Source organism: Xenopus laevis, chromosome 4S, assembly GCF_017654675.1.
Source record: "Xenopus laevis strain J_2021 chromosome 4S, Xenopus_laevis_v10.1, whole genome shotgun sequence".
Classification (NCBI taxonomy): domain Eukaryota; kingdom Metazoa; phylum Chordata; class Amphibia; order Anura; family Pipidae; genus Xenopus; species Xenopus laevis.
Window position 1 is genome coordinate 6881492 of NC_054378.1, and position 10428 is coordinate 6891919.

The window sequence follows — 10428 nt, forward strand, 5'->3', positions numbered from 1 at the left end:
GTCTCCAAAGATGCCCCAGTAGCTCCCCATCTTCTTTTCTGCTGATTCACTGCACTGTCTCCAAAGATGCCCCAGTAGCTCCCCATCTTCTTTTCTGCTGATTCACTGCACTGTCTCCAAAGATGCCCCAGTAGCTCCCCATCTTCTTTTCTGCTGATTCACTGCACTGTCTCCAAAGATGCCCCAGTAGCTCCCCATCTTCTTTTCTGCTGATTCACTGCACATGCTCTGTGCTGCTGTCACTTACTGAGCTTAGGGACCCACTCACAATATACAGTACAATGTCACAATATAACCAGCTCTGGGACATGTGCACGCATATGTATATTTCATGAGATTATGATTCTTAGTTTTTCACTCAAAATAGGGATGCATGCATCCAGGATTCGGCCTTTTTCAGCAGGATTCGGCCGAATCCTTCTGGCCGGCCGAACCAAATTCTAATTTTAATATGCAAATTAGGGGAGGGAAATTGCTGGACTTTTTGTCACAAGGAAGTAAATGTTTTCCATTGCCACCCCTAATTTGCATATGCAAGTTAGGATTCGGTTCGTATTCAGCGGAATCTTTCGCGAATGATCCGGGGGTTCGGCCGAATCCAAAATAGTGGATCCCTAACTCAAAATGAAGCAAGATATATACAGTCTCTTTGCATTTTTTTCTCATAAATTGTTAGAAACAGAGGCAATGTGCAAATGCTAAATTGTAATTGATCCCGTTTTGAGCTGATATAGTTTATTATATGCCACAGACAATCACGTACAACTCAATGTATACATTGTATGCCCCATATTGGTTACTGAGCATCTTTAAAGAGGTACTCCAGGTCAGGCTGCCGTAGACGCTGTTCCATGTCCTTGTTCTTGGCAAATTCTTTCAACAAATCCATGACTTCATTATTAAACTCTTCAGGTGGGTCCTGGGCTCCTGCAAGAAAATAACAGAATTCAGAACAGACGGTGAGAGAATTCCCAGTCAAGCCTATGGTTTATGCAAATATGAGTTGGGACTAGGGATGCACCGAATCCACTTTTTTGGATTCGGCCGAACCCCCGCATCCTTAGTGAAAGATTCGGCCGAATACCGAACCCGAATTTGCATATGCAAATTAGGGGTGGTAAGGGGAGAACATTTTTTACTTCCTTGTTTTCTGACAAAGTCATGCAATTTCCCTCCCGCCCCTAATTTGCATATACAAATTAGGATTAGGATTCGGGTTCGGCTGGGCAGAAGGATTCGGCCGAATCCTGCTGAAAAAGGCCGAATCCTGGATTCGGTGCATCCCTAGTTGGGACATAGGGGCAAATTTACTAAAGGGCGAAGGGACTAACGCGGGCGAAGGTTTACCAGCATGACGTCATTTCAGTACTTCGCCATTTACTAATGGTCGCTGTTGTAACTTCGCTAGCAAACGAGATACCCTAACGCTCCCTAAATCCTGGCGAATTTGCGCTCTGGCGAATGGACGTAACTACGCAAATTCACTAAAATGCGGATTTTACTGAACTTTACCTCTTGTGCCAGAGTGCAATAGAGTAGATAGGAGTTCCTAAAAAAACACTAACGTCTTTTCCTTTTTTCAGGGTGATAGGCTGCAAAAGAGCGTAAATTATTTTTGGGGTAACCGGCTTCCCCCCTACATAACATGTCACAAACTATACACTGGGCTCGTGTGGAGGGCAATATAACAACTTTATTTTATTAAGGTTCCCAGGACTTGTGTAGTGTAATGTATTTGCTGCAACATATACGTCCATTCAACTTTAACTTCCCGCCGTATGCGAATTAGGCAACGCTAGCGCAACTTTGCTTCGCTTGCTGCAGTAACACTAGCGCAACTTCGCCAGTGTTCGGTGCCCTGGACGCAACTTCAGATTTTAGTGAATTTGCGTTGTCCTGGCGAAGTGTTGCGATGTGAACGAAGCCGGCCCTGGCAAATTTTCGTAGGTTAGTGAATTTGCCCTATAGAGAGAGAGTAGTATATAAAGCTTGAAATAATGTACAAAAGCTTAGGTTAAATGCCATACCTGTGGCCCAGTAATATATGTCCCAGTCATTGCTTGGCATATTAATCAGACGATCATATTGTGACAGTTGTGTGTCCGTCATGGAGCTGAGATATTTCTTGGCAAATAGGCTACAAGTTGTTAGCGGAAGTAATAACGAGAATAATGATTAATTTGTGGCTTTGGTATAATAAAATGTGTTGCACACGACATCAAGAATAGGACAAACCTGTAAAGATATTAAGGGATACATGTGCTGTTAATATGAATGAATTGTGTTACAACAGCGCCACCTGCTGGTCAGTTTCCCACCAGTCTGACCAGCAAGTAGTCAAGGAAGTTGTCAGGAGAAAGAAAGAGGCTGATGTTCTTCTGCTTAGGAAAAAAATTAGAAACCTTTCTCACATCTTTCCTAAGCAGAAGAACATCAGAGCAGCCTCTTTCTTTCTCCTGACAACTTCCTTGACTACTTGGTGGTCAGAAACTGACCAGCAGGTGGCGCTGTTGTAACAAAACTCATTCATATTAACAGCACATGTATCCCTTAATATCTTGGAATAAAAAATAATGAATGTAAATGACAAAAGTGCTTAGAATAGCACCATCATCCTTCAACATCAGAACATCAGAGCAGCCTCTTTATTTCTCCTGACAACTTCCTTGTCTATATATAGTTTATATAATACACAGAAGCCATGAATATCCTGTAAATTATATCCTTATAAACGGTGAGTTCTGATGTCATCAGTTATAAACGGTGAGTTCTGATGTAATTTTTGTCACATGACTCATTGAAATTTGTGTATTATAATAAATAAAGTACCCCCAGTTGTAAAATATGAGGATATTAGAAGTTACCTCGGAGTTCCATGACCTGTATAAAAACACTCGGCCTTCGGCCTCGTGTTTTTATATGGTCATGAAACTCCTCGGTAACTTATAATATCCTTATGTTTTACAAAAGGGGGTACTTTATTCACTATATAATACACAAAAGCCATGAATATCTTGTAAATTATATCCTTATAAACGGTGAGTTCTGATGTCATCAGTTATAATGATGTCATTTCTGTCACATGACTCACTGAAACTTGTGTATTATAATAAATAAAGTACCCCCAGTTGCAAAATATGAGGATATTAGAAGTCACCTCGGAGTTCCATGACCTGTATAAAAACACTCGGCCTTGAGTTTTTATATGGTCATGAAACTCCTCGGTAACTTATAATATCCTTATATTTTACAAGAGGGGGTACTTTATTTACTATATAAACAAGCTGCTGTGTAGCCATGGGGAAGCCATTCAAGCACAGGATACACAGTAGATAACAGATAAGTACTACTATAGTTTATATAAACAAGCTGCTGTGTAGCCATGGGGAAGCCATTCAAGCACAGGATACACAGTAGATAACGGATAAGTACTACTATAGTTTATATAAACAAGCTGCTGTGTAGCCATGGGGGCAGCCATTCAAGCACAGGATACACAGTAGATAACTGATAAGTACTACTATAGTTTATATAAACAAGCTGCTGTGTAGCCATGGGGGCAGCCATTCAAGCACAGGATACACAGTAGATAACAGATAAGTACTACTATAGTTTATATAAACAAGCTGCTGTGTAGCCATGGGGGCAGCCATTCAAGCACAGGATACACAGTAGATAAAAATAAGTACTACTATAGTTTATATAAACAAGCTGCTGTGTAGCCATGGGGGCAGCCATTCAAGCACAGGATACACAGTAGATAACAGATAAGTACTACTATAGTTTATATAAACAAGCTGCTGTGTAGACATGGGGGCAGCCATTCAAGCACAGGATAACAGTAGATAACAGATAAGTACTACTATAGTTTATATAAACAAGCTGCTGTGTAGCCATGGGGGCAGCCATTCAATACATTTTGATTGGTTTAATTTCAAGTTCATGAGAATTTTTAAAAACCGTCCCTAAGTGTTTGTCTCCTAAACATGTGTTTGGGGGCAGCACATATAGGGCTAAAAAACTTTCAACAAATAACTATAATTTTAAGTATAGGCAGCATGTCTGGAACCCGGTTTAGGATGATTCTAGGGAGATACATATGATACCTGAGCAGTATGCAGTTTTCTAGCATGCCCCTCTTCCGGCTCTCATACACCAATCTTGCTCTCTTGATTTGCTGAGTCTCATTACGACGTTCCTCCCAAGGAGGCAGCTGGATTTCTGAGTCGTATGTCCCTGTGGCATCTGTAACTTGTCCCCGACGCACAGCTAAGGAACTCAAGAGACACCGCTAAGGAAATAATAATAATAATTTATTAGCTGTGAGCACATGAAATTGGAACAAACATCACCCCAACATGACACAACTCTAGCTTACCTAGTACCTCAGTCATACCATAAGGGTCAGGGCACACAGGCAGATTCGGGGAGATTAGTCGCCCCCGGCAACAAATCTCCACTTCTTAGGGGCGACAATCTCCCCGAAATTGGTTCCACGCATGACTCTAGCCTAAAGTATTTCTAATATTTTTACTGTCTAACTATCTAGGTGATAGTGATCCCCAACCAGTAGCCCGTGAGTAACATGTTGCTCCCCAACCTCTTGGATGTTGCTCTCGGGGTCCTCAAAGCAGGTGTTTATTTTTGATTTCCAACCTTGAAAGTAAGTTTTAATTGAATAAAAACTAATTATAGTCCCAAGTAGAGTCTCCTGTAGGCTGACAGTCCACATAGGGGCTACCAAACAGCCAATCACAGCCCTTATTTGGCACCCCAAGGGACTTTCTCATGCTTGTGTTGCTCCCCAACTCTTTTTACATTTGAATGTGGCTCACGAGTTAAAAAGGATACACAGCAGATAAGTACTACTATAGTTTATATAAACAAGCAGCTTGTTTAAATAGACTATAGTAGTACTTATCTGTTATCTACTGTGTATCCTGTGCTTGAATGGCTGCCCCCATGGCTACACAGCAGCTTGTTTATATAAACTATAGTAGTACTTATCTGTTATCTACTGTGTATCCTGTGCTTGAATGGCTGCCCCCATGGCTACACAGCAGCTTGTTTATATAAACTATAGTAGTACTTATCTGTTATCTACTGTGTATCCTGTGCTTGAATGGCTGCCCCCATGGCTACACAGCGGCTTGTTTATATAAACTATAGTAGTACTTATCAGTTATCTACTGTGTATCCTGTGCTTGAATGGCTGCCCCCATGGCTACACAGCGGCTTGTTTATATAAACTATAGTAGTACTTATCTGTTATCTACTGTGTATCCTGTGCTTGAATGGCTGCCCCCATGGCTACACAGCAGCTTGTTTATATAACTATAGTAGTACTTATCTGTTATCTACTGTGTATCCTGTGCTTGAATGGCTGCCCCCATGGCTACACAGCAGCTTGTTTATATAAACTATAGTAGTACTTATCTGTTATCTACTGTGTATCCTGTGCTTGAATGGCTGCCCCCATGGCTACACAGCAGCTTGTTTATATAAACTATAGTAGTACTTATCTGTTATCTACTGTGTATCCTGTGCTTGAATGGCTGCATCCATGGCTACACAGTAGCTTGTTTATATAAACTATAGTAGTACTTATCTGTTATCTACTGTGTATCCTGTGCTTGAATGGCTGCCCCCATGGCTACACAGCGGCTTGTTTATATAAACTATAGTAGTACTTATCAGTTATCTACTGTGTATCCTGTGCTTGAATGGCTGCCCCCATGGCTACACAGCGGCTTGTTTATATAAACTATAGTAGTACTTATCTGTTATCTACTGTGTATCCTGTGCTTGAATGGCTGCCCCCATGGCTACACAGCGGCTTGTTTATATAAACTATAGTAGTACTTATCTGTTATCTACTGTGTATCCTGTGCTTGAATGGCTGCCCCCATGGCTACACAGCAGCTTGTTTATATAACTATAGTAGTACTTATCTGTTATCTACTGTGTATCCTGTGCTTGAATGGCTGCCCCCATGGCTACACAGCGGCTTGTTTATATAAACTATAGTAGTACTTATCTGTTATCTACTGTGTATCCTGTGCTTGAATGGCTGCCCCCATGGCTACACAGCAGCTTGTTTATATAAACTATAGTAGTACTTATCTGTTATCTACTGTGTATCCTGTGCTTGAATGGCTGCCCCCATGGCTACACAGCAGCTTGTTTATATAAACTATAGTAGTACTTATCTGTTATCTACTGTGTATCCTGTGCTTGAATGGCTGCCCCCATGGCTACACAGCAGCTTGTTTATATAAACTATAGTAGTACTTATCTGTTATCTACTGTGTATTCCTGTGCTGAATGGCTGCCCCCATGGCTACACATCAGCTTGTTTATATAAACTATAGTTAGTACTTATCTGTTATCTACTGTGTATCCTGTGCTTGAATGGCTTGCCCCCATGGCTTACACAGCAGCTTGTTTATATAAACTATAGTAGTACTTATCTGTTATCTACTGTGTATCCTGTGCTTGAATGGCTGCCCCCATGGCTACACAGCAGCTTGTTTATATAAACTATAGTAGTACTTATCTGTTATCTACTGTGTATCCTGTGCTTGAATGGCTGCCCCCATGGCTACACATCAGCTTGTTTATATAAACTATAGTAGTACTTATCTGTTATCTACTGTGTATCCTGTGCTTGAATGGCTGCCCCCATGGCTACACAGCAGCTTGTTTATATAAACTATAGTAGTACTTATCTGTTATCTACTGTGTATCCTGTGCTTGAATGGCTGCCCCCATGGCTACACATCAGCTTGTTTATATAAACTATAGTAGTACTTATCTGTTATCTACTGTGTATCCTGTGCTTGAATGGCTGCCCCCATGGCTACACAGCAGCTTGTTTATATAAACTATAGTAGTACTTATCTGTTATCTACTGTGTATCCTGTGCTTGAATGGCTGCCCCGTGACTACACAGCAGCTTGTTTATATAAACTATAGTAGTACTTATCTGTTATCTACTGTGTATCCTGTGCTTGAATGGCTGCCCCCATGGCTACACATCAGCTTGTTTATATAAACTATAGTAGTACTTATCTGTTATCTACTGTGTATCCTGTGCTTGAATGGCTGCCCCCATGGCTACACAGCGGCTTGTTTATATAAACTATAGTAGTACTTATCAGTTATCTACTGTGTATCCTGTGCTTGAATGGCTGCCCCCATGGCTACACAGCGGCTTGTTTATATAAACTATAGTAGTACTTATCTGTTATCTACTGTGTATCCTGTGCTTGAATGGCTGCCCCCATGGCTACACAGCAGCTTGTTTATATAACTATAGTAGTACTTATCTGTTATCTACTGTGTATCCTGTGCTTGAATGGCTGCCCCCATGGCTACACAGCAGCTTGTTTATATAAACTATAGTAGTACTTATCTGTTATCTACTGTGTATCCTGTGCTTGAATGGCTGCCCCCATGGCTACACAGCAGCTTGTTTATATAAACTATAGTAGTACTTATCTGTTATCTACTGTGTATCCTGTGCTTGAATGGCTGCCCCCATGGCTACACATCAGCTTGTTTATATAAACTATAGTAGTACTTATCTGTTATCTACTGTGTATCCTGTGCTTGAATGGCTGCCCCCATGGCTACACAGCAGCTTGTTTATATAAACTATAGTAGTACTTATCTGTTATCTACTGTGTATCCTGTGCTTGAATGGCTGCCCCCATGGCTACACAGCAGCTTGTTTATATAAACTATAGTAGTACTTATCTGTTATCTACTGTGTATCCTGTGCTTGAATGGCTGCCCCCATGGCTACACATCAGCTTGTTTATATAAACTATAGTAGTACTTATCTGTTATCTACTGTGTATCCTGTGCTTGAATGGCTGCCCCCATGGCTACACATCAGCTTGTTTATATAAACTATAGTAGTACTTATCTGTTATCTACTGTGTATCCTGTGCTTGAATGGCTGCCCCCATGGCTACACAGCAGCTTGTTTATATAAACTATAGTAGTACTTATCTGTTATCTACTGTGTATCCTGTGCTTGAATGGCTGCCCCCATGGCTACACAGCAGCTTGTTTATATAAACTATAGTAGTACTTATCTGTTATCTACTGTGTATCCTGTGCTTGAATGGCTGCCCCCATGGCTACACAGCAGCTTGTTTATATAAACTATAGTAGTACTTATCTGTTATCTACTGTGTATCCTGTGCTTGAATGGCTGCCCCCATGGCTACACATCAGCTTGTTTATATAAACTATAGTAGTACTTATCTGTTATCTACTGTGTATCCTGTGCTTGAATGGCTGCCCCCATGGCTACACAGCAGCTTGTTTATATAAACTATAGTAGTACTTATCTGTTATCTACTGTGTATCCTGTGCTTGAATGGCTGCCCCCATGGCTACACAGCAGCTTGTTTATATAAACTATAGTAGTACTTATCTGTTATCTACTGTGTATCCTGTGCTTGAATGGCTGCCCCCATGGCTACACATCAGCTTGTTTATATAAACTATAGTAGTACTTATCTGTTATCTACTGTGTATCCTGTGCTTGAATGGCTGCCCCCATGGCTACACAGCAGCTTGTTTATATAAACTATAGTAGTACTTATCTGTTATCTACTGTGTATCCTGTGCTTGAATGGCTGCCCCCATGGCTACACATCAGCTTGTTTATATAAACTATAGTAGTACTTATCTGTTATCTACTGTGTATCCTGTGCTTGAATGGCTGCCCCCATGGCTACACAGCAGCTTGTTTATATAAACTATAGTAGTACTTATCTGTTATCTACTGTGTATCCTGTGCTTGAATGGCTGCCCCGTGACTACACAGCAGCTTGTTTATATAAACTATAGTAGTACTTATCTGTTATCTACTGTGTATCCTGTGCTTGAATGGCTGCCCCCATGGCTACACATCAGCTTGTTTATATAAACTATAGTAGTACTTATCTGTTATCTACTGTGTATCCTGTGCTTGAATGGCTGCCCCCATGGCTACACAGCGGCTTGTTTATATAAACTATAGTAGTACTTATCAGTTATCTACTGTGTATCCTGTGCTTGAATGGCTGCCCCCATGGCTACACAGCGGCTTGTTTATATAAACTATAGTAGTACTTATCTGTTATCTACTGTGTATCCTGTGCTTGAATGGCTGCCCCCATGGCTACACAGCAGCTTGTTTATATAACTATAGTAGTACTTATCTGTTATCTACTGTGTATCCTGTGCTTGAATGGCTGCCCCCATGGCTACACAGCAGCTTGTTTATATAAACTATAGTAGTACTTATCTGTTATCTACTGTGTATCCTGTGCTTGAATGGCTGCCCCCATGGCTACACAGCAGCTTGTTTATATAAACTATAGTAGTACTTATCTGTTATCTACTGTGTATCCTGTGCTTGAATGGCTGCCCCCATGGCTACACATCAGCTTGTTTATATAAACTATAGTAGTACTTATCTGTTATCTACTGTGTATCCTGTGCTTGAATGGCTGCCCCCATGGCTACACAGCAGCTTGTTTATATAAACTATAGTAGTACTTATCTGTTATCTACTGTGTATCCTGTGCTTGAATGGCTGCCCCCATGGCTACACAGCAGCTTGTTTATATAAACTATAGTAGTACTTATCTGTTATCTACTGTGTATCCTGTGCTTGAATGGCTGCCCCCATGGCTACACATCAGCTTGTTTATATAAACTATAGTAGTACTTATCTGTTATCTACTGTGTATCCTGTGCTTGAATGGCTGCCCCCATGGCTACACAGCAGCTTGTTTATATAAACTATAGTAGTACTTATCTGTTATCTACTGTGTATCCTGTGCTTGAATGGCTGCCCCCATGGCTACACATCAGCTTGTTTATATAAACTATAGTAGTACTTATCTGTTATCTACTGTGTATCCTGTGCTTGAATGGCTGCCCCCATGGCTACACAGCAGCTTGTTTATATAAACTATAGTAGTACTTATCTGTTATCTACTGTGTATCCTGTGCTTGAATGGCTGCCCCATGGCTACACAGCAGCTTGTTTATATAAACTATAAGCTTTGTTTCAAAAGCAAGCACATCAGTTTGACCATCTAGAGGCCATTGGAACATATAAGAGACCTCTGAGTGGGAACTGGAACCCATACGTGTAAAGAGCACTGAGCTGGAGACCAGAGAGCATGCTGGGGGCTGTAGTTCAAGCACCGCTAGAAAGACATCTGCCTACAAGTGTAACCCTCTGTCCCCACAGCTTCTCACCACCGGGGCTCTCCTCAGCATCACCGCCGCAAACATCTTGCTGATCAAACAGACTGAGTCAATACCCTTGTCCACTTCCGGCGGCCGACCTTCTGTACCGGAACTTTGTTCCCTGACGCCAATCTCACGCGGCGGAACTTCCGGCTTGCGCGGGATTCT

General features: G+C 41.3%; 1 protein-coding gene across 1 annotated transcript; it reads right to left on the reverse strand.

The window, feature by feature from the left end:
- Positions 1-703: 703 nt before the first annotated feature.
- sdhaf2.S (succinate dehydrogenase complex assembly factor 2 S homeolog) lies at positions 704-10427 on the reverse strand. The gene is made up of 4 exons (XM_018260115.2): positions 10270-10427; positions 4107-4291; positions 2028-2137; positions 704-927 (listed from the first exon to the last, which is right to left on the reverse strand). Exons 1-4 carry the CDS (start codon positions 10303-10305, stop codon positions 797-799), a joined length of 462 nt encoding a protein of 153 aa, XP_018115604.1. The 5' UTR covers positions 10306-10427; the 3' UTR covers positions 704-796.
- Between the last annotated feature and the right edge of the window lies 1 nt (position 10428).

What these genes read in the sequence shown, in the direction of transcription:
- sdhaf2.S (XM_018260115.2), bottom strand. Translation starts at nt 10,305, where the DNA reads ATGTTTGCGGCGGTGATGCTGAGGAGAGCCCCGGTG. An exon ending in TGCTGAGGAGAGCCCCGGTG is followed by an intron (nt 4,292 to 10,269) that starts GTGAGAAGCTGT and finishes TTATTTCCTTAG; the next exon opens with CGGTGTCTCTTGAGTTCCTT. An exon ending in CATATATTACTGGGCCACAG is followed by an intron (nt 928 to 2,027) that starts GTATGGCATTTA and finishes ATTTTCTTGCAG; the next exon opens with GAGCCCAGGACCCACCTGAA.